Source organism: Balaenoptera acutorostrata, chromosome 15 (genome assembly GCF_949987535.1).
Source record: "Balaenoptera acutorostrata chromosome 15, mBalAcu1.1, whole genome shotgun sequence".
Taxonomy (NCBI): domain Eukaryota; kingdom Metazoa; phylum Chordata; class Mammalia; order Artiodactyla; family Balaenopteridae; genus Balaenoptera; species Balaenoptera acutorostrata.
Window position 1 is genome coordinate 16,036,705 of NC_080078.1, and position 27,968 is coordinate 16,064,672.

At 55.5% G+C, this 27,968-nt stretch overlaps 2 protein-coding genes across 4 annotated transcripts; both read right to left on the reverse strand.

Annotated features, from left to right (window-relative positions):
* Window positions 1–421: 421 nt before the first annotated feature.
* On the reverse strand, window positions 422–5,790 carry ORAI3 (ORAI calcium release-activated calcium modulator 3). Its single transcript, XM_007186435.2, has 2 exons — window positions 4,784–5,790; window positions 422–1,900 (listed from the first exon to the last, which is right to left on the reverse strand). The coding sequence occupies exons 1-2, from the start codon at window positions 5,042–5,044 to the stop codon at window positions 1,238–1,240; spliced, it is 924 nt and encodes a 307-aa protein (XP_007186497.1). The 5' UTR covers window positions 5,045–5,790; the 3' UTR covers window positions 422–1,237.
* Window positions 5,791–6,870: 1,080 nt separating this feature from the next.
* Window positions 6,871–27,726, reverse strand: FBXL19 (F-box and leucine rich repeat protein 19). 3 transcript variants are annotated; one of them, XM_057529451.1, is made up of 11 exons: window positions 27,524–27,726; window positions 23,599–23,799; window positions 22,062–22,205; window positions 21,854–21,940; window positions 21,542–21,760; window positions 20,880–21,041; window positions 19,225–19,736; window positions 12,315–12,478; window positions 12,063–12,224; window positions 7,503–7,721; window positions 6,871–7,394 (listed from the first exon to the last, which is right to left on the reverse strand). In XM_057529451.1, exons 2-11 carry the CDS (start codon window positions 23,773–23,775, stop codon window positions 7,216–7,218), a joined length of 2,025 nt encoding a protein of 674 aa, XP_057385434.1. In that variant the 5' UTR covers window positions 23,776–23,799; window positions 27,524–27,726; the 3' UTR covers window positions 6,871–7,215. The 3 variants fall into 3 exon arrangements, with proteins under 3 accessions (XP_057385434.1, XP_057385435.1, XP_057385433.1); XM_057529452.1 differs by lacking the exon at window positions 27,524–27,726 and adding an exon at window positions 25,120–26,038 and having other exon boundaries at window positions 6,872–7,394; window positions 21,009–21,041; XM_057529450.1 differs by lacking the exon at window positions 27,524–27,726 and adding an exon at window positions 25,120–26,038 and having other exon boundaries at window positions 6,872–7,394.
* Window positions 27,727–27,968: the final 242 nt, after the last annotated feature.

Genomic DNA, 27,968 nt, shown 5'->3' on the forward strand with positions numbered 1-27,968 from the left:
CTTCTTAGGCTGAAGCTTCCTTACCTCTGAAACGGTAATGATAAAGACTTGCCTCTTGAGGTGATTTTTAAATAAGTTAAGTAGGCTAAATAAGACTACCTATGAGAAGCCCCTAGTATGTAGTAGTCACTCAAGAAAGAAACTTACGCTAAAAGAAACTTATACTAAATCCTCAATGGACGATATAAGAGACCCTGGGCTCAGTAACAAGAGTGCAAAAGCCTTTAGCCTTAGAATAACTCAGTCTCCACATTCAGAAGCTACTGGCCCCTGTCAGCACCACAAGAGGGTCCTACCTGGAACCTCCTCTCCTCCACCCCTGCCCTGCCCCCAGGAACACTTGCCTCCACCTGATTCTTAAGAACAAGTCAGCTGTTCCCGACAAGTCCTCCCCTTCACCCCATTCACAGCCACAGGGACATGTGTGAAACACAATTTATTATACAAAACTAGGTGCATCAAAAATTCAGTGTCAGAATAGCTCTGTATTCCAAGGGCTATGGACTGGACCTCCTCCCTTAAAACCTCACCCCAACCCTTGCTAGGGATCAGGCTGGGCACACCGAACCCAGCCCTGAACCAGGAGAGTAGGAACCAGATACAGAAGCATAAGTGTGGGTCTAGGGCAGTGGGGCAGGCATTTGAACCTCCTCCAAATAGGGTGGCTTCTCCTTGGAAAGGCTGGACATATGCCTGGGGTAGAAACACCCAAATCGCTCTACCCAAACACCAAAGCAAGAGGGTGGGACCCATCAAAATCTGAGGATGAGGAAGAAAAAAAAAGCCAACCATAAAATAGATTCTACAAAAGTACAGCAACGATTGGCTGCCTTCTGGGGCAGCTGGGTGGGTGTGTAAGCTTCTGACCTCCGCATTCTATATGGGGGCAAGTGGCTAAGAGTCAGCACCAAAGGTCTGACAGGGTCTCCCTGCCTCCCCTCTACCTACCGCATGAGCCTTGGACTGAGGACTTTCCGCTTCCTCCCTTGCTCCTCCCAGCCCAGGTGTAGAGTAGAATTTCCAAAACCCACGGGACAGACTGACAGGGAGAATCCCTGGGAATGTGGGAGCTGCCCAAGGCCCAGCCCAAAGGACCCTGAGGGCAGGAATCTGTTCTCTACCTGAGAGTGGCCACAGGAAGTGGCTCCAGGCAGGGCGGGGGATGGGGTCCGTAGAACTGGGGTTTCTGGCTGACCCCTGAGGGAGGCGGTGCTCGCAGCTGTGGCTAACACCGGCCTCACACAGCCTGCAGCTCCCCCTGCAGGCGACTCAGCTCCTCTAGCTCTTGCTTGTGGCGGTCGGTCTTGTGAGCCACCAAGGAGCGGTAGAAATGAAGGGCAAAGGCCATGAACACAAGCCCAACAGGTACCATGATTGCTGTGGAGGCCATGGCTGCTTGCCAGCCTGGTCCATGGGCCCCACCACCACCGCCACATGCTTGCCGAGGTGGGCAGGCCTCAGGTGGCTCAGCCTGTGACGGGGCTACAGAAGCAGAGGATGGCTTGGAAGCTGGACTAAGGGAGGTGGCCACTGGTGGCAGAGTCTCAGGCACCTGGGAGGCAGGTACCACAGAGCCTGGTGTGCCCAAGGGGGCCCCGATGGGCACAAACTTGACCCAGCCAACCAGGACAACTTCAGCAAGGAAGAGGAAGGTGCCCAAGGCAGTGGAGAAGCCCCAGGCCAGCTCCACGTAGCGGTGGAGTCGCTGGTGTGGAGACTGATGGACAGAGTTGAGGTTGTGGATGTTGCTAACGGCTTCAATGTGAGGCAGCAGACAGGTGGAGACCATGAGTGCAAAGAGGTGCACAGCCACCAGCACGGTGGTGCAGGCGCTGAAGGCCACCAGCAGGCCCGGCGGGTATTCGTGGTTGCTCTCCAGCTGTACCTCTACCATGGCTACCTGTGGGGACAAGAAGGGATGGGTTGAGTGCCCATAACCTCAACAGTAGAGGGGTTTTCTGCCTGTTGGTGTACATCACTGATGTATCCCTAAGACCTAGAACAGTGCTTGGCAGAGAGAGGGCACCCAGTCTTTGTTGAGTGAATGAATGGGCAGCCTTGGCAAGGCTCTGTCCTGTTCCAGACCTCGGTTTCCCCACCTGGCTATCTAGAACGCTGGTGGCACGTTTCTGACAATCTTATCTTGTTATAACATAGGGGTTAAAAAGCACAGATTCTGGAGTGGGGCGGCCTGGGTTCATTTTCAACTCCACAAGCTGTGCAACCTTGAGCAAGTGGTTTGGTTTTCTCTGTGCCTCAATCTCCTCATCTGGAAAATAGGGATGGATAACAGCACCTACCTGTCTTACACGGTTGTTTTGAAAATTTAATGAGATAATATATATCAAGTGATAAGAATAGTGTGAGGTACACAGTGTGCTCAGGTAAGTGTTTGCTGCTATTATTAGAGTTAACGCTGAAGTCCAAGGCCAGAGTTTGCAAATTGGCACACCACAAACCCAGGCCAGCTTGCAAACATGTTTTGCTTGGCTCAGACAGTGTGTTTTTTTAAAGAATTACGTTGCCAACTTCTAAAACTCAAGAGATTTCATGTAAATATTCCTATTTCCAGATCCTCTTGGAAACTTGGAAGGTCTGGTTACACCAGGCCCACATTCCTGCATGGCACCGATCAGCTAGGGTTGAGTCATGGCTGCTCCCTTTGGATGGGTGAGGAGGGTCTCTTGATAGCCACAGTCCCCACCCAGCCAACTTGGCATCCATGTTGCCAAAGGCCTTTGCAAACACTTGAGTTGATGATCCTGTTCTAGGCTTGTATAAATTTGGACTCTAGAGCTGGACTGCCTAAATTCAATCCTGCCACTTACTTGCTGTGGAACCCTGGGCAGGTGTCTTAACATCTCTGATCCTCAGTTTTCTCATCTGTAAAATGGTCCCAGTAGTGGTACCTACTTCACAGGATAATAGAAGGATGATACACATAAAAGCCTTAAGCATAGTGCCTGGTACTTAGCAATGGTTCAATACAATTTATATAATGTTATTCTAACCCAGGCCATCTGAATTCCAGAATCGGGATCTTTCCCCATGCCTGGTTCTTGCAAGATCCATTAGGTTGCTCTGGGGCTGGAGGAAGGAGGAAAGTGCAGAGCCGGGAGGGTGGTGGTAGGAAGGCAAGGCTGAATATTTTGGAAAATTGGGCCATGGCGGGTGTTAGCAGGTGTTTTCCACAGACAGAGATCTGGGCCAGGCCTGGTCCTGGTTTCTCCCACAGCCTGACTCAGCCTTGATCTCCCCTGGCAGGACTGGGGCCAGTCTGGCCCCCAGAACCTACTCATCTGGCCTCTTGATCCTGCAGAGAAGGTCCTGGCCCTTAAGCTGTCACCCCAGCAACGTACAAGTCCAGCAGCTGGCCGGATTGTCCCCTTGGGAACAGGCTGGACCATGGGGGGCATGGGGGTGGGGCAACTCCCTCAGCTAGGTCCACGGGGCTGCTCCCTTCCCTCTGTGGTCTGTACAGGTGAAGAGGAGCCAGCTCCCTGTCCTGAGATGACCCCATATCAGGAAGGGTGAGCTGACCTGCAGATCCTGGACCCCCATGTAGAAAACCATAGACCTAGGATGACCCTTAGGGGTAGAAACTTTCCCTCTCATCATTCCAATACAGAGGTTGTGGCACAGAGAGGAGCAGAGACTAACACAAATCACCTAGTGCTATGACCCCTTTTTATCCTCATCTTGATATCCCCCTCATGTTCCTGTGAGGACCCCCCTCCAGCCCATTTTCTCCTTCTTCCTGTCATGATGGTGGGAAACCCTAGACTAACAGTCTAGCCACCCTGGATCCTAGTTCATCCTATATCCTTCAGCTGCTGAGTGCTCTTGGCAGGCAAAGCCACTGCCCCATTCTGGGCCTTGGTTTCTGTTAACAGGTAGTCTGAGCCATTCTGATGTGTGTCTTGCTCTGACATGCTTGGATCTAGGGTTTGATGACAAGAATCAGCTCACCTTGGGGCAGCTACTTGGCAGGCTACAGAGGGTGCACCCTCCATGATCTCACAATTTCCCACTGGCCTCCGAGGAGGCGGAGGCCTGTCCAGGGTTACATAGCTGGCCCCAAGCAGGAAAGAGCCAGGACTTGTGTCTGCTAACTGCTCCCCACCCTGGGACCTCCCTCGGTCTCACTTCCTGTGAGGCCTCTGCCCAGGACCGTCAGCGGATCTCCAGAATCATGTATCAGCTTCCTAAGCAGCTTTTTTCGCTAGGGGCTCCCTCACAGGCATCCTCTCTTCTCAGAGCTTTCCTGGGCTACACTAAGCACCCTCTGTGCCTGCTGGGGCCTGGCCGCCCTCCTTCTTTTGGGTGACCACTCCATCCAGTTTGTTCTCTCAACCACCCCACCTCCCAGCCCCCACCCAGCTCTGATTTGCTGTTGAACCTCCGGTGGGGATCTAGTAACCACTTCTGCTGGACCATGCTCCTTTTGGAGCACTTCGCTTTACCCTTGCATAGGTATCCCCCTTGGTGATTTGTCTACCCCCATGACATGATGTGTCCCCTGTGACCCCTTTAGGACTTGCTTATCCTCCCCACGGCCCAGTTTATGCTTAGGGACCTGTTTATACACACACACACACCCACCCATAAGAAGGGACTTGCGGAGTCCCTTGGGACCTTGTTTGCTACCCCTCTTGTACCTCTTAAAAACCGGTCTTTCCCTTTCCTCTACCCTGTCTCCCTTGGGTACCCGTTCACTTTGCCCCCAATCCGGCGCCCCCCATGTGCTTCACCCCCACCCTGTGCGCCCCTTCCCTTCCCTCACCATGGCGAAGCCCGAGAGCAGGGCAGACGTGCGGCTGGAAGCTTTCAGCTTGGCCCGGCTGAGGTAGAGGCGGCGCCAGCTGAGCGCCCGCAGCGAGTGCTGACTGGCCCCCATCAGGTCCAAGTAGCCGCGGTGCACGAACTCCCGGTAGGTGGCCGAACCCGCGGGGCTCTCGGCCTCCGGGTTCAGCGGGGCCTGTTCGCCCGGGTCCCCCTCGCCGCCCTTCATCCTGGGGCCGCAGCACCAGGCGGGCCAGTCCATCAAGGCGGGGCCGAGTCGCCTCGGGGACCCCAACAGGGCGGGCCCAGGCCGGGGGAAGGCCCCATCCCCCGGCGGGACGAGCGGGGATGCGACGGCGAGCGCCCAGTAAGACGTGGCCCGGGCGGAGCAGGAAGAACAGGCGTCTGCGGGGAGCCGTAGGGGCTGAAGCAGGACTGCCGAGGCCGAAACAGGAACTGGGGCGGAGGCGGAGCCGGGGCGGCCACATGATGGGGTGGAGCCGGGGGACCGTCCGCAGAGATCCCAAGGGACCCCGAGACCCCAGTCCACTTAGAATATCCTCTAGGTGCCTGAGCCCCGCTGAGATGAACGCCCAGCCCCAGTCAGTGACTGGGAGTTCCGGGCTCTGGACCACTGCAGGTACACCTGGACACCTCCAACGTCCAGACTCCAAAGCCCTACCTGAACAGTGAACTCCGGGAAAGTGAGCTCATCTAACTGTAGGGACCGCAGGAGACCCTGCATCCTCAATTTCCGGAAGCCCGGTAGGACCTAGGTCTCCCAGATCCATCCAAACAGCCCCCTCCTCCCAGGGCCTCAACGAACACTCGGGTCTTCCCCGCCCTAGCCCCACATCCCCAACGCCGCAGACACACACACCAACTCGGCGGCCCCGGCTGGAAGATTTTGACTTTTATAGCAAACCATATTGTACAGACCCGGGGCCCAGGAGCCCAGCCCGGCTGGGTCCCCCACTTGCCCCCGCCGGGCTGCCTCCTCCCCCTCCCCCAAGCGGCCCCATCCTCAAGCCTTTTGCGATTCCCAGGACCCCCTCCCCTCCGGCCTTTGGTCCGCCCAGTCCCTCCCCCCTCCCGCGCACCTCCCTGTTACCTGAGGTATGTGGATAGATTCCCCCCTCCCCTACATGGTACAACCTGGCTCCCCAGGGAGGCCTGGGCTGAAGAGCGGGACCTGGCCCCGCCCCCTCCCCCTGGCTCCCCAGACCCCGCCCCCGCAGTGGAGGAAGGGGCAGGAGAGGGCCAAGAGTCTGTTACTAAGTTCCCACGGCAACTAAGAGGGGCCCTTTCCAGCCTTAGCACTGGCTTTGGGAGGTGTCCATTGGCTGCTAATTCCATGGCAACCAGGAGTGGCAGTTCCCTGGGCAAATGGGATACAAGTTTCCATGACGATGAAAGAATGGGAAGAGCCAAGCTGGAGGAGTCCCATCTTCCCCATCACTGGGCTGGCACCCCACCCCCACCCCAGGTCAGGAGGGGTGGAGCTGCTCAATACAGTAAAGCAAGAGAGAGCCTGGGGGTGGTCCAGTCCAAACTGGGTGCCCACCGGTCCAGTCTCAGTCCAAGCTGGTCCTGTCCCCTCAAGCTCCGGCTCCCCCAGGTCCGAGGTTCCCCCGGTTCAAGTAACACTTCAGTACAGATGAATGTTCAAGTATAGTGCGGGGAGGCAGGTAGGGGGCTGGGGTACCCCTCACCGCTCCCCAGGGCCGCGCCGAACAGCGGGTAGGCCCGCAGCCCCCACTCCTCACAATAGCTGCCATTGTCAGTGACGTTCAAGGAGTCAGGGCTGGGGGGAAGGGACTGAAATCTGGGGAGGGAGGAAGGAGAGGGGTGACCCCGAGGGGGTGCTCCTGCCCCCACCCCTCACTCAGCCCTGCCTTTCCCCTGGCTCCCCGAATCCCCTCATCTCCGACGCCCAGATCCCCAATTGCTCCTCTGGTTTCCCTTTTTGGCTCCCACCCCCACCCCCCAACTCCAAGTATCTGGTCTTTGTTCCCTGAACCCTTGGTGGTCTGCTTTCTGCCCGCCCCCCACCCCCCCGCCCATCCTCCACCTCCCCCAGCCCCCTGGCTCCCAGTATCATGTGTGCAGATAGATACCCTTTCCCCATTCTCCCTCCCTCAGACTTGCACCTCAGCCCCCCTCCCACCATCCCTTTGGCTCAGCACCCCCCAGTACCTCTGACCCACTCCCCCCAGGGGATGGACAATGAAGCAGGTGGAAGGGGGAGGGGATGGGAAGGAGAGACCCCCAGAGATATCAGTGCAGGGGGTAGAGAGGGGGGAGGCTGGCTCAAGTCCCTGGGCAGGAACCCCTAGTCATGAGGTGGGGAACCTGGCCTCCTGGCAGGGGTGAAATGGAAGGCCTGAGGTCCAGGCTCCTGATGAGTCCTGGGGGAGGGTGGGGGGCACCCAACTAGCTGTCCTTGAGAAGTAGCTTCTCCTCTGGGCAGCGGAAGGGGCCAGGGGGCCCGGCGGCTGCCAGCCGGGCACAAGCTTCAGGGGAGAGCTGGCGGCAGGAGCGCAGGTCTAGGCGGCGTAGGCGCGGGCAGCGGCGGAACAGCGGGAGGCAGTGGTCCGTGAGGCGGTGGCAACCTGGGGATGGGGCAATGGCAGCTGAGACCAGGAAGGTGAGTAGCGGGTAGGCACGGACCACAGGGACCAAGAGGTTAGCAGGATGGACAGACAAGGGACCACACTTACCGGCGAGGTTGAGGTGCACCAGGGTCTCTCGGAGCGGGGAGGTGGGGGCCGTGAGGAGGTGGACGCTGGGATCCCCAACGTGGGCGCAGTGGCTCAGGTCCAGGGCGCTCAGCTGGGGTGCGTGGCGCAGCAGAAGCCGCAAGGAGGCATCCGTCAGCTCCAGGCCGGCCAGGCGCAGCTCAGCTACCCCCTGCAGCCGCCCACGGCTCTCCGTTTGCCCTGGGCAGGCAGAGAAGAGGTCAGTCTCCTGGCTGCTGCCATCCCTGCACCAGCTGTGTCTCCACACTCATCCCTCACCACCCCCTAAACCTGCTCCCACTATAAGGGAACCTCAACTTGCATTCTCTACATGGCTCATGGCTTGCTCTTCTCCCCCAAACACACACAACTCGACATCATTTCATCTGTCCAGTGCTCACACTGCCTCCTCAAGGAGGCCTTCCATGATTACTCCACCTGAAACTATAACATTCCACATACTCAAACCCCTTCCCTGCACTTTTCCCTCTTTTTCTCACCATCTGACATATTATATATTTTTCCTCTCGTCCCACTAGAATGTCACTTCCATGAAGGCAAGAATTTCTATCTGTCTTGTTCTTGCTCTGTGCCCAGGAATTGGGGCATATAGTGCTCAGTATGTAGTCACTCATCCAACAAATGACATCCCCGACGGAACTGCCATCCCAGCAGGCTCCTCTGGCACATCTCTCTCCTTCCATGATCAGTGGCGTCCCCGTCTGGATCCCTTCACCACTGGGGCGACACCACTCCTGCCTGAACTCCTGCCCCAGCCTCCTCACCCACTCATCCAGAGAGAGCCATTCTCAAATGCAAATGGGACCACATCCCTCCTCTGCTAAAAACTTTCCAAGGGCACCTCAGAGAAGTCCAATCTCCTTGGTAGAACATTCCAGTTCCTACAAGGTCTCACCCGTCTCAGCTCCAAACTCCTCTCTCTCCCCACCAAATACTTGGGCCAAACTCCACAGGGGACCCTACCTCAAGAGATTGTGCCTGGGGCCACCTGCGCTCAATCCCCTGCCTGGCCAGGGTCCCTGGCTTTCTGGTCCGAGCTCAGAGGTCTCCTCTTCCTCTCTCTCCGGGGTAGAAGAGCACCCACCCCTTATCTCTGCACCCAAAGCTTTCCATTTATTGTATCTACCACAATCCTGCATTTCCGTTTTTGGTTTTTGTAACTTAATTCCCTTGGTACACCAGCAGCCATTGCTTGAGCACGCACCGTGGGCCAGGCACCAGCTAAGTGGCTGCCTGCCCCTAGGCCAGCGGCTCTCCAACTGGAGAGGCTTCTGCATCTCCCTGGCAGCAGGCCCCGCCCCCAGAGTTTAGGGAGTCTAAGGTGGGGCCTCAGAGTTTATTTTCCTAATATGTTCTCCAGGGAATTCCCTGGCAGTCCAGTGTTTACAACTGTGCGCTTCCACTGCAGGGTTCGATCCCTGATTCGGGGAACTAAGATTCCCGCATGCCGCCTGGTGTGGCCAAAAAACCAACCAAACAAAAAAAACCAAGTTCTCCAGTGATGTTGAGCTGCTGGTCCAGAGACCACACTTTAAGAACCACAGCCTTGGGAGACAAGTTCTCTGATTATCATTCCTGTTTACAGATGAGAAAACGGAGGCTTCAAATCACTAAACAATCTATCCAAGATCTGAATTAACAGAGCCAGGACACCAGGCCTTGTGACTCTAAGTCCAAACTCTTCCCGCAGCGCTATCTGCTTCCCAGACACCAGCCTAGCCCCTAAATAAACTAGATCAGATGTCACAAAGTCAGGAAGCTAGCCTACACAAGTGTTCTATGGTGTCTGCATAGTGCTAAAAATTTTCTTAGTGACTGATGCTACAAAAAAGGACTTTTTTTTTTTTCTTTTTTTTTGCCACTCCACGCGGCTTGCAGGATCTTAGTTCCCCGACCAAAGATTGAACCTGGGCCCTCAGCAGTGAAAGCTTGGAGTCCTAACCACTGGTTTGACATGGAATTCCCAAAAGGACATTTTTATAAAGAAATTTTTGATATGGAGCTTTTCCTTGAAAAATTGTCAGCTCTGTCATCACCGGGCTACCCCTTTCACCTGATGATGAAAGCTGCATGGTGTACTCCCTAACGTCCTGCACCAAGCCCACCACTACTGTAACCTGCCAGGCCACCAAGTCTGTGGGCACCTGACTTGGCAAGCTCTGAATTCTACCTCTTTTTTTTTCTTTGAAGAGCTGAGAGCCTGGAAAGGGGATATATCTGCAGATGCCCTCAACCTCGGGCCACAGCTAAGAGCCAATAGAGGGAAGCAGAGGAAAGAGAGGTCACATGTGGCTGGGGCGGGAGAAGTGGGCATCAGGGAGGTTTTCACTGAGGTGGGCCTTCGAGCATTTGAACATGTGGAGAGGGAACATGGAGAGAAGCATAGCTAGGCAGAGAACAGCAGGGGCAAAAGCAAGGAAGTAGGAAAACTTTCAGTTTTGCTCCAGGAATGCTGCATGAAGCCAGGGAGCCAAGATGATAAAGGTGGGTGTAAAGTCCCAATGAGAATTTAGGCCTTGGAGGCCTGGACAGCTCACCTTTGCAAGCTCCTGAGAAAGGGGCTTAGACTGAAGTGAATTGAAGCAGGAGGAGATGGAGTCAGTCTGCCAGACAACCGGCACTTTCTCACCTCATGCAACGCACTGTTCCCAATGCTCAGTCCAACTCCAGTAAGAGTGGGCAGTGGGTGGGTGCTCAGGTCTGGCTCTCAACCCCTCTGGGCCTCTGGGGCCTCATCCAGAAAATGGGAAGAATCCTAGTTCTTCCTCTACTCCCCTTCCAAGACTGCTGTGGAGGGGTATGGGGTGGGAAGAAGGGAGCCATGAAAGAGAGCTGTGAAAGCAAGGTGCTGGGGTGAGCGGACGGTCCTCACCCTCACAGAGCTTAAGAATCTTGTGGGAGGAAACAGATATTAATCAAATCATTTCACAGCTGTACAGTGATATGCTGGGAGGGGACTGTTCTCTAGAAGAGGGACTGTAATCTCAATGGGGGATAAGATCATGGAGGGCTTCTAGGAGGAAGTGACATTTACGCTGAGGCCTGAAAGACGATTAGGTGTTCATCAGGTGAAGGAGGATAGAGCATTCTAAGCAAAGAGGAGTGGGCAAAGGCCCTGGGGCTGGAGGAAACTTGGCAAGGAGGCTGAGGTGGCTGAAGTGTAAGGACACCATAGGTCAGTGGGAGCCAGACCAGCCTTTATCGACTGTGGTAAAATACTGATCTTCATCCAGAGACCACCAGGGAGCAACGAGAACGAGTGTAGAGCATGGGGTGACATGGACAGATCTGACCTTCTGGATAGTTCCCCAGCTTCATTATGGAGAACAGACTGGTGGGGGCCAGAGAAGATGCCGTGAGTATCCCATCTCCCGGCTAGAGCTAGACAAAGAGCCCCAGGCCTCAGCATCCCCACCTCACACCTCCGTATGACCCCCAAAGTGACCAAGCCTGTGCTCACCTGACCAGCCTCAGTTCCCAGCATCCCCCTTTGCCAACATGGTTCTCACATCTCATAAAACTGTTTCTTCCTGCCTCACACTCCCTGGGAAAACGCTGTCCCTTTCAGGACTCAGTTCAAATAGCACCCCCTCGAGGAGGGCTTCTCTCACCGCCCTCCTGCCCACCACCCGCCCCCCTGACCACAGCTCTCACCATGTCACGCCATAACCTTCTACTTCTGAGTCTCTTCGCATGACTGGGGTTCCACCCGGGTGGGGAGTGGGTCTGACTCAGTCTGAGGTCTCCAGGGCCCTACCCAGGGCCGGACCCAGAACTATGTGTGCCATAAAGCTGACTTTACCTGGCGGGGGGCCTGGGCCTGACCAGGGGAAGAGGTGGCTGGTCTGACTTGGGAAGTGAAACTACCACCTCCACACAACCTCCCAAGTCAACTGGCTCCCTCTTTCTGCTCTGTTCCCTCAGGAAAATCCTTATCCTTTTACTGTAGAACAAGAGGATCGAGGGGCCAAATCTGTTGCTCAGTCATATTTTTGCTGGGTCCACACATGAATTTTAAAAGAATCTGAATTAACTGCCATCATTTAAAAACCAGGATATTTCACAGAAAATCCTTATTTCTGGCTCCTCTTGACAAATGGAACTGACCAGCCACACTGGGCCTGCGTTCTTCCACAGTGGTCACCGCTGCTCCCTCTGGTGAAGGCTCTCCAGTAGTGCCCGCCACACCCAGAGACTTCACTCACAATCCCCTGGCTTCTCGCAGAATTCTGTGTCATCCTCCTGTCCTATATTGTGTTTCACCCCATAGTCATCTTCCCCCTAGAAGGCAGGGGCTACATCCTCCTCCTCCTGTTCCCTCAGCTCTGATCACAGGGCCCAGCACACAGCAGGAGAGTGAACGAATGAACAATGGCCAAGCAGGGCCTGTCTACTCAAACTCATGTGTCCTGTCCTTTCTTCAAATCCTTTAATACCCAGCAGGAGTCAGAAGAGACCTTGGAGGCCTCATACCCCCACCTTGTCCGACCCCTTCTACAAAGGAGCCAACAGAGGCTGCACCTGGTTTGGTGTCTGGCGGAGGCAGCAGCAGCTCTCGGAGCTGGGAGTCTTTAACATCCTCGATCCAGCGGAGGTCCAGGAGCCGCAGGGCCGGCAGTGGGGCTGAACCCAGGGCAGAGACGGAGAGCCAGGAGCAGCCAGAGAGCACCAGCTCCTGCAGGCCTGGGGGGCGTCGGGAAACTGGTGCTAGGAGGACTCCGTCCCAGATCTGTCCCCCTCCTCCCCCAGTCCCGCCTCACCACCCGGCACTACCTTGCAGTCGGTTCAGAAGCCACATGAGCTGCTTCTTGGAGACACCTGTCCAGCTGAGGTCCAGAGCTCGAGGCTGGCGACGAACCACACCACTAAGCATGGGCGGGGTCAGTGACTTCCGCCGGCTCAGGTCCATTCGAGGCCACAGACGCTTGTCGTAGCACCTGTCGGCCACAAGGGGGAGACAGAGACCTCAGTCCTCAGCTCTCAGGGAGCCCACAATTCCCCACCCCCATGCTAACGGGTTCACCCCAGCTCTCTCCTGGTCCATATAAGATAGCGGGGAGGGCAGGAAGCCCCAGGACCCAGGCCAAGAGCATTGGGTTCAGGGGTCGATTCCATCACTAACTGGATGTGAGACCTTGGGTAAGTCCATTCCTCTCTCTGAGCCTCAGAGGCCTTGTAGAGATGACAGTCCAGACTCAGCCTGCCCACAAGGTTGTTCTAAGCTCAAATGGGGTTACTATAGTTAGCGGGCCTTACAGCTGCTAAAGCGTTCTGCCGTTCTGCCAAAGACACACGCACCCACCCCTACACACTGTATTTGATGGAGCCCCAAAGAGATCTTCCAGCAGCTCCCCATCCCCTACCTTGGGCTTCTTATGGTGGCTGTGGGCACTTCTCATGCTCTAGTAATTTCTGCCCTTGATCCGCATCTGCCCATCCTGAGGACCAGCTGCCCAAGGCTTGACTTACAGCCCTAGTCTCTCTCTTTGATTACTGTATCCCTTCAGCTAGAATGGAGGCTCCACAAGGGCAGCCCTGGCTTCTTCCCCTCAGCAGCCCCAGTGCCCAGCACCGGCCAGGTGCATAGTACATTACCTGTTGCATATCTGTTGCATGAATGGATGATGCCAAGCCAGTGTGAACCACTCAAAGCTCCCACAGAGCACCCCCTACAACACACCTCATTTATGGCTTCCCATTTATTCACTCAGTCAGTGTTTATGGAAGGCCTAGGAGGTCCCAGGTATTGAAACCACAAAGACGAATGAAGCCTCAACAAAGTGAAACAGGTTTGTTTGATCCTGATCCCAGCATTTCTGAGAGCCTTGACTAGTCCAACATGCAGAGACCTGGAGAAGGGCTTCCCAAACTTATTTTACCAGGGAACCCTTCCCCATCTCTCCCAAGGTCATCTACTAATACTTTGTAGTACACTGAAGTTCCTCAAGACTCAGTCTGAAAAGTTTCTTCTAGTACAGTAGTTCAAAGCCATGTCAGGAAATTACCACTGGGCTAGATGAACTGTGTCAGAAGCAACAGGGGTGAGGAGGGATGCAGGAAGCTGTCTCTTACCTCCCTCCCAGCCCCCATTCTGGAGGCTTTCCCTTCAAGAAGCCCTGTGCTGGGGCAGTGATGCCCAAACTCTAGTCATTCGCTATCCACTCATCTGCAGAACATGAATTTATGTTTAAATTGCTTCCCCTCTTTGAACTTAAAACCAGTATTGTTTCACATAAATATGTTAACCTTAGAAATAAACACCATAAAAACAGGCCAGGGTTACTAAATTCTAGCTAGGTGTTGCTGTGGCTTTTGGCTACCATCTAAAGACTATTTTTATTGAACAGGGAGATAAGTATTAGAAAGGTGTTAAAGATATAATAGCACCCAATGGAGAGATTTCCTTTTCAAAACTATCAATAATGGAAGGATTAAGCCATGTTTTTGTGCCACTTACAACTGCCAGGCACACTCCGGAGCCCCGGGTGACATTTTAGGGAAAGCTGCAAGCACAGATACTAAGGCTTCAATCTGAACAACTCCACCCCTCTGTCCCACCTGCCACCTCCTACCATCTCCCCCCTCTTCCGGCATTCTAGCCTCTCCCTCTCCCAGTTCCGTCCACTCAACCAATAAACATTTGCAAATCTCTCCAATTCTAAAAAGGAAAAGGAAAAAAACAAAACCCAAAATAACCCACCTTCAACCCAGCTTCTGCCCCTAGGTTCTGCCCCTTTTCTCCATCTTACTCCATCCAAAATCTCTCTCTGCTCACTCCGACCCAGTCTTGAGTTCCAGCTCAACTGCCGCTACCACCTTGAAGCCCTCCTGTATCTTCCACGGCTAGAAGGGAGCCCTCCCCCCTGGAGGCACACACAGACCACCAACTGTTTCTATATCGTACTCCACAAGAGCCAGGCCAAACCACCTGCCCGCCTATAGACAGACGCTGTTCGGTGCCAACACATTTTGGCACATGTGTGACTGACAGAAATGCCAACCACCCCAGATCACTCAGGGCTCAGCTCCAGTGCTTCCTCTTCCAGGAAGTCTCTCCTGACTTTTCCTGGCTGTAGCTAATTTGTCCCTTTGCCCTTAGATGACCAGAACACTGGGTTTAAAGCTCAGAGTGGCAGCCAACAGTCACTGAGGGCCCTACTAATACTAAGTGTCCAGGCATGGAACAGTGAGAAAACAGGGGGGTGACAGCTAAGTCCACAGTAACTGAGGCAACAAGGGACATGATAAGAGTCAATGAGAAACTGGGAGGGGGAGCTTCCCAGGGAGACAATGCCTGATCTGAGACTTTAAGGAAGGCAGTAGTTAGGACTTCCCTGGCGGTCCAGTGGTTACGACTCCGAGCTTCCACTGCAGGGGGCACGGGTTCGATCCCTGGTCGGGGAACTAAGATCCTGCCTGCCGCGCAGTGTGGCAAAAAAAAAGAAAAAGAAAAGGAAGGCAGTAGTTATTCCGGTGAGGGGAGGAAGATGATGTGAGTTCCAGATGAGGAAGAACCAGTATCCAGGCCCAGTGCACAGAGAGAAAACGGAGAGCTCTGAGAACCCGAGGCAGCAGAACAAAGGGCAATTCATCAGCTCCCCTGAACGATGAGGATGACGATGACAGTGACTCTAGCACGAACATCTAGTGTTCACTGAGGGTTTACTGCATTCTGTGCACTAAGCATTTAACCTCACAACAGCCCTAGGAGGTAACTACTAGTCTCCTTTTTAGAGGTAAGGAAAATGAGGCCCAGGGAGGTTAAGAGACTTATTCAACGTCCCACAGTTATTAGTGGTAGCAGAGCCAGGTCATAAACCAGGCTAGTCTGGATCGAGAGCCTGAACTCTGAAGTGGAGAAGAGGCGGGGGTGAGGCTAGAGGAGGCCCAGGGTAGGGGTGCCGTGGCAAGGAGGGCTGGAATGCCAGGCTGGACGGCTGTGGCCATAGAGCTCAGAGGTGAGGAGTGTGAGCTGTGGGGATCTAAATCCCAGCTCTGCCACCTCTGTGCTTTGAGTGACCTTAGGCAAGTCACTTGCTCTCTCTGGGCCTCCGTTTTCCATACCATAAAATGGGGTAAAGGCAGCACTTATTTCAAAGGTTTGCTGCAAAAATGAAGGGAGAGGAAATTAACTACACTTCCATTTTTTTTAAACAATGATTGAAAAATATTAAATGAAAGATGTTAAAAAAAAGAAGAAGGGAGATAGTGCAGGACCCTTCTGAAAGGGCTTCTCTAAAAAGAAGAAGTGTTTAGTGCAGTCGCTGTTCGTGTCCAAATGTCCAACAGGACCGTGGAAGTTCATTGTGAACGTGACAGGGAGCCATAGCCAAGTTCTTTCTAGATTAGAGAATGACACTTAGGCAAGAGGTCAGAAGAAGTCTGAGGCCAAAGCATACATCAAGCCAGGGGAGGTAGAGCTTGATGTCCAAATGCCTCACCCCATTCCCTTTCCCCTTGACTCAACACCCCTGACCAAGTCAGCACCCTACTAAGCCCACCTCCAAATCCCCAAATTCGGGTGCAAAACCTCCCTCCTGCAGAGGCCCTCTGGGGCCACAGAGCCAGACCAGCCCAAACTACCACCTGTAAGGAATGCACGGCCTCCTGGCTCCAACCGAAGACAGTTCTTCCTTCTCAGCTCTCTGGGCTCCCTGCTGCCACCGCTGTCCTCCAATCTGTCCCCCTCTAAGTCTTTACTCCTAACCCCAACTGCCTTGAACCTGGGGTCTAGTTCCTTCCTTGCTCATTTCCTCCGAAGTCCCAACCCTCTCCCCTGCGACTCAGCAGCTCCCCCAGGCCTTATCCACCCGCCCTCCCTCCGCTCGCCTGGGCAGATCACTCTGCCGCCTGTTTCCAAGAGAAGATGGAAGGCACCAGACAGGAAAGCCTGCAACCTCCTGCTCTCCCACCTAAAAATTTCTATCCCACTCCACCCTACCTCTTTCCACACTCTATCCTGATTTCCTCACTTTCATTCATTCACTCACTCGACAAGTGTTTTTTCAGTACCTACTGTATGCCACATATCTTAGAAACGAGGGACACAGCAGAGAACAAAGAGATCAAGTCCAACCTCAACTCCAGGCGACCTGGCTCCAGTGCCCTCACCCCCACGTAGCACAGCCAAAGATATCAACGCCTCCTTGTAGCGAAATCCAACTGCCACTTCTGGTCCTTGGCCTCTCATGACCTCTCGTCAACACCCGACCCTGTTCATCACTCACTCCTTCCTCAACCTCTCTCCTTCAGGACACACTCGTGCCCTCGATCTCTCTCTGCCTGTTCTTTCTCTAACTCACAAATGCTGACATACTGATTTCTGCCCTCTTCCTTGAAGTCGCTACCTGTAGGTTAAAAACTCCCGAACTTCGATCTTTCTTTTAAGCATCAGACCTGTACATCCAGCTGCTCTCTCTCCTGTTTGTTCCTGACTGGCCCAAAGGCCTTTCAGACCAAACACGGCAAATCTGAGCTCTTGGCTTTACCCCGGAACCTGCCCCTCCTCAGTATTCCCAAGCCTGGGCCATGGCATTGCTGCCCACCCAGGCTCATGGACCAGAAACTCAGTTGAGAGTCACCCTGCTGCCCCCACAGCCATTCAGCCACCAAATCCAAGCCATTCTGCTTCTTAAAAAGTTCCCAACTCCAGTCCCTCCTCTCCATCCTCACTGCCCCTGCTTCTGTGCCTAGACTGGCCCTGATGAAGAGGCCTCAGAAGAGCCTCCTGACTGGTCCCACGGTGCCCCCCGCAGGCCCTTGCTCCACCTTCCCCTCATCCTTCTCATCAAAAGCCACTACTTTATTGAGTGTTTAGCACCCTTCAGGTACTGTGCTAAGTGTTTTGCAAGAACCACCTCATTTTATCCCTACAAGGTATTGATATGAACCCAGACTACAGACAGGAAAAGAGAGGCCTTGATAGGTATAGCTATCCACCCATGGCCATTTCATCCAGGAAGTGCAGGGATCACAGCTGATGAAACCCATGGGTGCCAGACTCCAGGGCCCAAGCTGGAAACCACCGTCCAGTCCAGCTTCTGTGCTTCGTCCACCTCTAGTCACAAGTCTCCCCTTGAGGCAGAAATCGGGTCCTCTTCAAGCTCTGGATCCCAGTGCCAAACACAGGGCTGGCCCTGATGAAGAGGCCTCAGCAAACATTTCCTCAATTATTACTTGGGGCAAGGGTGGTGATCCCCAGCAACTGCTGTAACTATTTGCTTCTATGTTGCAGTTTGACTGGGAGCTCTTCAAGGGCACATATCTGTGTTCTGAGGATGTAAAAGTCTGTGCTTTCAGTAAATATTTGTAGCTGAGTGAGTAATAATGTTTGCTGTTAAGGCACTGAGAAGTTTCTCTTCCCTAAGTACTGTCCTCAATTTTTTATGTATATTAACCTACAAAAACACTAGCAAGTAAATGCCTTGGTCCCCCTGGTTTAACAGATGAAGAAATTGAGGCACAGAGAAGTTAAGGAACTAGCCTGATAACATACAGCTAATCAAAGGAAGAGTAAGATTCACTTACGGGTAATTTACCTCCAGAGCCTACCTTCCTCTCTTCTTAGCTCTATAGCTTCCACGGAGACCAGAAAGTATGAACAAGCACCCCAAAATCCTTAGGAAAAGGACTGAGGTTTGAGGTCAGCCACTAACTGCACTGTGCTTTCAGGTGTCCCTCATTCCCCCACCTCGCAGGGCTGTTATTATGAGGAACACATCAGCTAATGTTTGCAAAGTGCCCAACAGGATGCCTGGCCCACAGTAAGGGCCTGGGAAAGAGTCTGGATTTACTCATTTAATAAAATGTTTTTTGAGCACCTACACTACCCTTTGTCCTGTGCTGAGAACATAAAGCTAAAACAGATACAGTATCTGCCCTGAACAGTTTCATGGGAACCTGAAAGTGAATTAAGGCTTGTCAACATGCAGAAAGTCTCTATGTGCTCTTTTGGTGGGGGGGAGGGAGGGTACAGATGGAGGAGTGTGTAGGAGTTTGATGGAGAGGCGGGGGGGTTGCCAGGGGCAGGACCAAAGAGGAAGACCAGGGGTTTGGGAGGATGACCACCATTTCTGTAGAAACAAGACTCAGAAAGCAGTGGGGAGATGGGAGGAGGGTAGGCCGAGGGTGCTGGTGGTGGCTCCGGGCCACAAAGAAGTTCCAAGCAGTATCAGGAGGCCCAAATACGGCTGCCTCTGGGAGGACAGAGGCCACTCGGCAAAGGGCTTTCTTATGTGTAAGTGCGACCAACAATGAGACTGTCCTCAGCAGAGGGAGGAGAAAAGCAAGTGAGATGATGCAGGCAGAGCAGTCAGCACTATGCTTGGCACATACTAAGCACTCATAAATGACAGTTATTAAGAGGAAAGGTTCTGGAGCCAGAAGGACTGGGCTCAAATTCCTGGTTCTACTGCTTCCTCTCCACATGACCTTGACCTCAGCTTCATCTGAAGAATGGGATAACAGCACCCACCTCACAAAGTTGTGAGGGTTCAGTGAGCTCATATATAAAAAGCAGCCTGTACACAGTCAACACGGAAGTACCACACCGCAGTACGTACATCCTACAGAAGCATTATCATTACAAGAACAAGGCCCAGGGAGGCTCCGGGATCTGTTACAGGTCACACAGCAAGCGAGGAGCGTGTGGGCAATGGAACCCAGGCCTGACCAGGCCACTCACCAGCGGCTCCAAGTCCGGCAGACTCGCATGCAAATGCATAGCTCTCGGGGCCCGAGGTGCTGGAAGACTCGAAGCCAGGCGGCTCGGGGCAGGGGGTGGTCGGATCCGGCAGCCAGAGGCAGCGTGTCGGGCTCGGGGCTTCGAGGTGGGGGCCGCACCACGTGCCGCTCCAGCTGTGGGGGCCGGGGCGGGGGGGCGGGGCCCAGGGGCCAGCTGAGGAGGGGCCCCCCACTGCCAGGGCGCACAGCCCGCCGCCCCCCGCGGTTCTCCTTCTCGCCTGAGCTGCCCCGGGCTGGCCGTCGCCCATTCCGGGCCTCCCCAGGAGCCTCATCCTCACTCAGGGATGTGCCCGACGAGTCGGAGTCCGAGTCGGAGTCTGACGAGGACGAGGAGGTGTCAGGCACCCGCTCCAGCAGCTGGCACATCCGCTTGAAACGCTCTAGCTTCTCCCTCTGGGGTGATGGGGACGGCACCGCCGGGCCCTCCGCAGAGGCCAAAGGCGGCTTTGGTTTCTGCGGGGAGAGAGGAAGGCTGTTCTAGGGCCTGGCACATTCCTCCCCACCCCCTATCCCTGAGGAGTCACCAAGGGATGAACGGCCCAAGGGACAGTCCTGAGTTCCAGCCCTGGCTCTGCTCCTGAGTGACGTGAGGCCTCAGTCAAGCCATGGCCCTCTCTGGACTTTTCACTATCCTCATCTGTCACATGAAGGCGCTGATCCAATGAATTAAGTCTTATGGGTCTCACTAGCTTATGAGTTTCCAAAAGCAGTGAGGTGTGGAGAACAGTTACAGGTCTAGTTTTGAGTACTGGCTGGGCTATCCATTCTCTGTCTGACAATGGGAAGCCCCTTTCTCATCATCTACAACATGGAACGCTGGACCAGACAATTTCAAGTGTCTCTTCAATGATGGGACAGTAACAATGACTGTCTGGCCCTGGGTGGAGCCTCCCATCCTGACTCATGACGTCCTCACAGTGCTGGGATGGAGTGGGCAACTTGGGCCACTCTTTTTAGACATGAGGAAACTTAGGCTCAGAGATTATGGGACTTGCCCAAGGTTACAAACTGATAAGTGGCAGAGGCAGAATTTGAACACAATCAGGCAGACCCTGGCATTCAGTGTGTCAGTGCAAAGTGACATCTGAATTCTAGCTTTGCTGTGTGACCTTGGACAAGTCTTTAAACCTCTCTGGGCCTTATTTCCCTCGAATCTAGTACATTTTCAGTTTACAAAGCTCGTTTACTTTAATGTCATTAAACAGCTCGGTGGCATAGATGGGATAAGGGAGGTAGTATCATCTCCATTTCACTGATGAGGAAACTGAGGCTCAGAGCAGCTGACAAGTTGCCAAAACCAATCAGGGAGTCAGTGGCTGAACAGGGATTTGAACTCAGTTCTTTCCCCTTTAAGGTCTGGAAAGACAAGGCAAATGGGTCAGACGATACCCCAAGGGTTCTTGGGAAATCCGGGGCTCTTGTGGCCTGGCCCCAACCCACTCTCCCCCTCCACTCTTTCCAGGGGCCCAAATGCCCATCATGGCCAAGTGGGGCTGGGGCAGGACAACGTAGGCAAAAAGGGACAGATTTCTGTCTTCAGGGTGGAGGGTGGGGCACGGAAAGGTGGGAAGGGGAGGGAGGAGGTCCCCGGCACACCTCCCAGTTCTCGGGAGGGAGCCCAGGGTGGCAGGACGAGAAAGCCTGGCTCGGATTCAGAACCCTGGGGGGCAGAAGGCCGGGGCCGCCTGGGTCCGATCCTCGGAGGAGGCAGGCGTCTCCACCCACCTTCTTCAGGTGCCTCTCTCGGCCTCCTTTCACCTACCAAGGCAAGAAGGAGATAGGGGGAAAGGGAGAGACGCCATTAGCCCCGCACTGTCCACAAAACTAAGATCTATGCTCTCCTCTCAGACTACAAATCCCAGAAGCCCCCAATCTCAGGGAGAACTCTGAGCATGCTCACCTTGTAACCAGTGTCTTGGCTCACTGAGCATGCTCTCATCTCCTCTTTCTTCCCCCTCAGGCCCTTTCCAGCCCCTCCTTCCTCCTCTGCAGCAGCTAATTTGAGCATGCTCTCTGCCTCTTCTCTAAAGCACCCAAAGCTTCCCTGTCCAGTGCCATTTGCCTCTCACCTGTACCTCTCCACCATACTGAGCACGCGCCATCCTCCCACCAACAACTCCTGAACTATATCTCCCTACAATCTCTGGGGGAAACCCATGAAGCACTATCTCCCAGGGCCTCCTCCCCTCCAAAAGGAACAGGACTACAGCTCCCAGAATCCCTTAGGCTGGACCTAGTGAGCATGCTCCCTGGCTCACCTTTTTCCTTGGGGTAGGGGGCTCATTCCCTGCCTCCCTCTCCTTTCTTTTGGGGGGCCCAGGCACGTCCTCTGGGGGGGGCCCAGCAGGTAGGGGACCCTTGCGCCTGGGTGGGGGTGGTGGAAGTGGCGGCTCCTCCGTCAGCTTCCATCCACTCCCCAGGCTGGCGCCCTCCTCGCCGTTGTCAGCCCTGCGGCGGCCTGGTCCCTCACCTGAATCCTGGGGAGATGGAAGCTGGGGGTGAGGTTCTGCACAGATCCCCAACCTCCCACCTACCCAGAGCCTAGCACCCAGACAAGCCCCAGCCCCTACCTTGCTGGTCCGGCCTTCCTGGGTGCAGCGAGGGCACTCCCAGCAGTTGGGGATCTCTGCATTGATGACACCCTCAGCCTTCCCCATCTGCAGGCAGAGGGCAGGGAGTGGATGTCAGGTGCCAGCAAACTCAGAGGCAGCCTAGCCCACCTCCTTGCTCCCCGACAATCTGCCCTACCCCAGCCTCCAGGGTCCCCAGGGCCATCACCTTCAGGCAGCCAGGGTGGACGATCTCGTTGCAGATTGTACACTCCATGAGGCTCAAACCAAATTTCTCTTCCTCTCCCTCCACTGTGTCCTCCTTCCCAGCCTCCCCACACAAGAGGCATACAGCTGTGTGTGGGAGCACAGGCTGTCGGGGGAGAGGGGGCGTCAGGGACTCCAAAAGCAAGCAGCAGGAGAAAGACCCTTCTTTCTGGGGATCCTGGCCAGCTGCTGGATGAGGTTCAGAACCCATGGGCCAAGCTGGGTCAAATCCTGAATTTGCTCCTTTTTGGCAGTATGACCTTGAGCAACCGATTTAACCTCCTTACATCTCTGTTTCTCCATCTGTAAAATGGGGCTAGGAATTTTTTTCTTGCAAGACTGTCATAAAAATGAGATAATGCAGGAAATGTAGTTGATACATAGTTATTACTGCTGTGATCGTTGCATCTGGATCCAGGGCCTTTGTGACCCTGACATTGTAGCTGGCTTTGGGAAAGAAAGAAGACTATAGGCAAACGTGACAATAATACCCAGAGAGGGCTGGAGGGAACACAGCAGCAGCTTGGGGTGATTCTGAGTTTGCTCAGTGGGCAGCGCAAGGATTGCCCTGGACCCCACAATAAACCCCGTTTTGGCAAGACCCCTGGGAACACTAAAGGCAGCTGGCTGGTCCTAGAAAAAGGAGAGTGGCCTTCAGACAACATGACTTTGGAAAAATCAGTGGTAATATTGAGTCATATCAAGAAGGTTGTGAGGCAGGCTCAAGGAAGCAGCAGGTGGGGAAGAAGGAAGGAAAGTGAGGCAAGGGTTGGGGGAGAAAGGAGGAAAAGGGAGGGGCTGTGGGGTAAAGCGACCAACAAGGAAAGAGTGGCTGCAGGAAAAAAGGGAGGTGGCGGCATGAGGGGGACCCAGGATGCAGCTGGCTCCTCATGGCTGCTGGGGAAGGACCACTCTCTGGAGCCCTGGGAAGCTCAAAGGATGAGGAAGCTGGGAGGAAACCCACGTTTCTTGGATACCTACTGTGTGCTGGGCCTTGTAGCAGGTACATTCATATCCATGCTGTTTAACCTTTACAACTCAGCAAAGGAAACATTTCACAGAGAAGGTACCTTGAGGTTCAAAGTGATTTGCTCAAGGTCACACAGCGGGTAAGACTGGCCTCAAATCCAAGACCACTCTAACAGGTGAAAAGGAGGCCAAAGAAGGCAAAGACCTATTCACAGGGCCAGCTCTGGGAAGGGGTACAGGAGGGCCTGAGCTTTCTGTGGGTCTGTACCTCTGAAAGTTGGGAAAAACGTGAAGGTACAGAGTGGGATGGATTCTTCTGTACACCCTAACACTGGCCCCAGCTTGAAGCTGAGGACAAAAACGGGCCTGGAGAATATCTGAACAAGCCAGTGAATGAATGAGTGAACAAACAGCAACTTTACATTACACTCTAAGGAGTCACCACCAGTCACCCAGAAAGGCGCTGGGGCTGGCTGGGGAAAGGTGCCCGGAGCCCCAGGAGTGCCCGCTACGGCGGGGGCAGAACTCACGGCAGTGCACTGCCGGAGCAGGCACGACTGCTTCATGCGCCCGGGCCCCCCAAACTTCTTCATGTCTCGGCAGAAGTGGCAGTCCCCGCACTCAGTTCGCACACAGGCCCGGCAGCGGCGGCAGCGGGTTCGGCGTCGGCGCGCTCCGGCCCCCGGCCCCCGGCTGCTCGACGACATTGGGGGCGTCAGCAACGCCGAGGGCTGTGGGTGGAGGGTGGCAAGGTCAGGGGCCCACTGGGGCCCTGGCCGGGGAGACTCCTGGCAGCTTCCCCCACTACTAGGCAGCCAGAGCTTGGCTTCCTACCCAGGGAGACAAGGAACAAGGAGGTGTGTCTCCTGCAGCGGGTGAGGGGAAGCACTCCGTCTAGGCAAGGCCGCTCTCTCCCTAAAGCAGCTCACCCGGGCCCTCTGGGAGCCCCGAGAACTGGCTTCCGGAGCTCACTCCTGCTCTGACACTTCATCGTGCCCTCCTGCCTAGGCCAGGGAGGACGAAAGGACACTGAGAGGGACATGGGCCCTCTCCACTGACATCCCCACAGCAAAGCTCCTTGGAAAGCCAGGGGCTCCTTGTCTGTGGAGTTACCTTAGACAGGTCCCAACTCTTCCCCTGTTACCCAAATGTGCTCCAGCCCATGCTCTCCCCAATCTAAAATGCCCCAGATTTAGCTCCCAAATACCCACAGATTCCTGGGTGGAAGCTCCAGACCTTTCCTACTCCCTCTCTTCTCTCTTTCATAAGCTACTAAGACCCAATCTCTCTTCCCCTAAAATCTAGATTTCCTCACCGGATTCAACGGTATCCTTCTTCCCTAACCCAGTCCCTAAAGAGTCACTGTGTTGCCCAACTTCCCAGTGCTCGGAAACCCTCCCTGAGATGCTGCTTCAGAGCCCCTCCTCAGCCAAAAATCTCAACTCCTCTGCTCCCCACAGAGCTCCGTCTGCTCTAAGACAGCCTCCTCGTGGGTCTCTCAGGTCAACCTGGGCAATCTCCCAGATTCCCTGGGATTCTCGAATCCAGCCTGACATCTCCACAGAACTCAAGATGGGCTCAGTCCTACATGTGTACCACCCCCCCCAGCTTCCCAAGCTGCTTTCCACTCCTAATTGTCTAGAATCCCTTGGGCTCCCCTTCCCATGGAAACCAGATCCTCCAAGATCCCATACAGACTCAGCGGGCCTGGAGGGTCTCTTTATGGCCAGAGTCTTACCCCAGCTTCCCCCTTTCCAGGGACTTCCAGACCCATCCATGGGGGGAAGGGGCCCTCCAGCGCTCCAGGGGAGGGGCCTTGGAGGGCGGCGACTGCAGGCGGGGATGGGGGTCTGCAAGGGGAAGCAGGGTCTAGGAAGGAAGGCCAGTTCCCCAAGGTTGAGAGGTAACAGGAAGGAGGGTTGGAGATGAGGAGTTTGGAGCAAAGAGAGGGTGAGGCTGGGGGCGGGTAAGGTAGAGAGAGGCCGGGCTGAGGATGAATGGGACTGGGAGCTGCCCAGGTCTGGGGGTGAGGAGGAGCCGCATGAACCCACCTCACACGTGTCCCGGGAGCCATCTCTCCCTTCTCGGCAGCTCCCGGCGGGTCGGCGGCCATCGGCGGCGGGGGGGCCGGGCGGCACGGGGCGCGAAACGCTCAGAACGCCGGGGTCCACGGCCCCCCGAGGGCGCTCGGCCCCTCCCTCCGGCGGAGGCCGGGACGGCGGCGAGTGGAGATGGGGGGCGCCGGGGGCGAGGCCCTCCCACGGGCTGCGGCGCGGCCCTTCCAGGGGGAGGTCCTGCTCTGGGGGGCTTAGTCCCTCAGCCCCCCCAGGCCAACGGGGGCTCCTCGGGCGCAGGGTGCACAGCTTCTGCCCGGGCCCCACTCAGTCCGGGGGTCCGAGTCCCAGCTCCCCTCCCCCCACCCCGCCCCGCCTCTCCCCGGCGCCCCCGGCCCTTTAACTGGCCCCTTCCCGGCCCCCACGGCCCAGGGGTCCTGGGCCAGGCCTGGGCCCCCCACCGTTTCCGGGGTTCAAGCCCCGCCCACCGCCGGTTCCCGGGGAGGGGGGGGTCCCTGTAACCTGCCCCCCTCCCCTGGGCCCGCCCCTGGCCTGCGGCCCCCTGCCCGGCTGCTACGGGGCGAGCAGAGGGGGGTGAAGGAAGCTGCTCGGCCCCGCCCCCCCAGCCTGCGCGCGCCCCCGCCCTCTCCCCCTCCCCCCAGCGCGCGACCCTCCGGAGATAGGGATTTAAATAAAATTTGAATAAATTCCCTTCCTCAAGCCGGAGGCTGGAAGGAAAGGATGGAAGGGGGCAGGAAAAGGGGGAGGGGGCAATTGGGGTGTCTCAGCCCCCCTGGTCCCCCGGCCCCGCGCTGCTTCGGCCCGGGGCCCGGGCCGCCTCTCTCATCCCTCCTGAGCTCCTTCCTCCTTCCTCCTCTCTTCCCCCTCCCCTCTCTCCTCCTTCCCTCCTCCTTCTCCTCTTTACTCCCTCCTTCTCCCAGAAGAACCCCGCCCCCTGCCCCCTCCTTCCCCCACCACCTCCACTTTCCAGGACTAACACGCGCAGGGCACGACGGAAGTCGTAGTCCTGCGGACGCTGGTGCCACCGTGGGAACAATGGGACGCTGGGGCCAGCGGGGACTACAAACAAGATGGCGGAGGACGTGCCGAATCGGGAGCCGAGGGTGCCGGGAGTTATAGTCCGGTTGCCCCGAGGCTCCCCGTTGCAGAGCATAGGGCAGCGGGAACGATGACTACAAACAACATGGCCTTCTTCCCCGGCCCGACCTCCTTCCCAGGCACTCACACGCCCTCCTGTCCACAACCCTCCGCGTGTGTGGTACCTGACGGGAGTCGCAGTCCATCTGCTGCCTTCCCGTTGCCATTTCTACTCGTCAGGAACAATGGAAAGGTGAAAAGGAACGAGGACTACAAGCAAGATGGCGGAAGAGGGGCGGACACCTGACTAGTAGTCGATCTTATGAGGTGCGATGGGAATAGTAGTTTCTTAGCCTTCTAGCGTTCCTTAAGAATGGCGGAACCAGGAGGATAAGGAGACTACCATAAAGATGGCAGGCTACCTAACCTCTCCCCGTCGCCTCATTCTACCACCTTGGACATCTCGCCCGCCTGTAATACCGAAATCCCCATCCCGTTGGCGCAGAGCCTGACGGGAGTTGCAGTCTTCCCTGCTCCCCTCTATTCTCTTCGGTCGAGACAATGGAAGGGGAAAGGGGCGGGGGCTACCAGCGAAGATGGCAGCCGAAGGAAAGGGGAGACGGCGACCTGGGATTTGTAGTCCATGCGCTAAGGCTACTCCCTGCGGAAACGGGGGAAAGGACTACAATAAGATGGCGGCCTATCACTCGCCCTCTGCGCCAGTGCCTGCTGGGGGACGTAGTCCCTTCCTTAGCTCTACAGAGAAAGGACGTGGGCTGTTGAAATATGCATCACGGCAGACACGCCAAATTGAGAGCGGACGGAAACAGAGGGTCTCTTTCCTTCTCTCCCCGCCACCCCCTTCTGAACGACCTGCCGGGAAATGTAGTCTCATGCCTTCACTCGCTAGTAGCGGGGGAGAATTTATGTCACCAGTGGGGATCAATGCGGGTGAGGGAGAAAGACGTCCGGGCGATCCAGGAATATATAATATCCGCCTCCCCGTGTGGCGAGGACTTCATCTTTCTGGGGAAGGCTCTTAAAGGAAAGCAACAGAAATCAGTGTTGTCGCGACAAGGGAGGCGTGGTTCTTGCCGAAAGTACCGTTACGCTGTTGTCCCTTGGAAAGCTTCGGCGCCTCACACCCGATGCTTGTTCCCCCAAACCTCAGAGAGTCGGTAGCTTCCAAGTCGTGAGAGCTCCAGGGGAAAGGCTCTGGAGTCATACAAAATCCCCGCCCCTTCTTGGGAAGTCACCAAACCTCGATTTTTCTCATCTGAAAAATGGGGATAACGATACCTACCTCGAAGCAGAGTTAGGAGTGTTAAGACAATGTTCACGAAAATGCCCAGCTCAGGGCCTGACACGGGGCACGTGTTGGTAGTTCCTTTTTCGAGGTCCCTTCCAGCCCAGCTGTTCCGGGATCCCAGGAATCCATCATGCCGCAAGGAGTTAGCTCCTGTGAGAAGAAAACCGTGGCAGGCAGTCTACCCCATCTTGAGCCGCACCCCCTCCTCCCCCACCGCTCCTCATCTGGGTCCTCCTGTGTCCAGTACCGAGTACTGCTCCCAGGGGGCGCCCATTCTCCATTTGACTGAGGTCTTACAAACTGACCAGATTCCTCAACCTGAAGTTGTGGACGCTGCAAATCGCCCAGCCAGTTTTGGAGGCACCTGCCCTCACCCAGACACCTCAGCTGCCAAAGCAAATGGGACTGCTTCCTACCTCCGTGCCTTCTTACCTGCCTT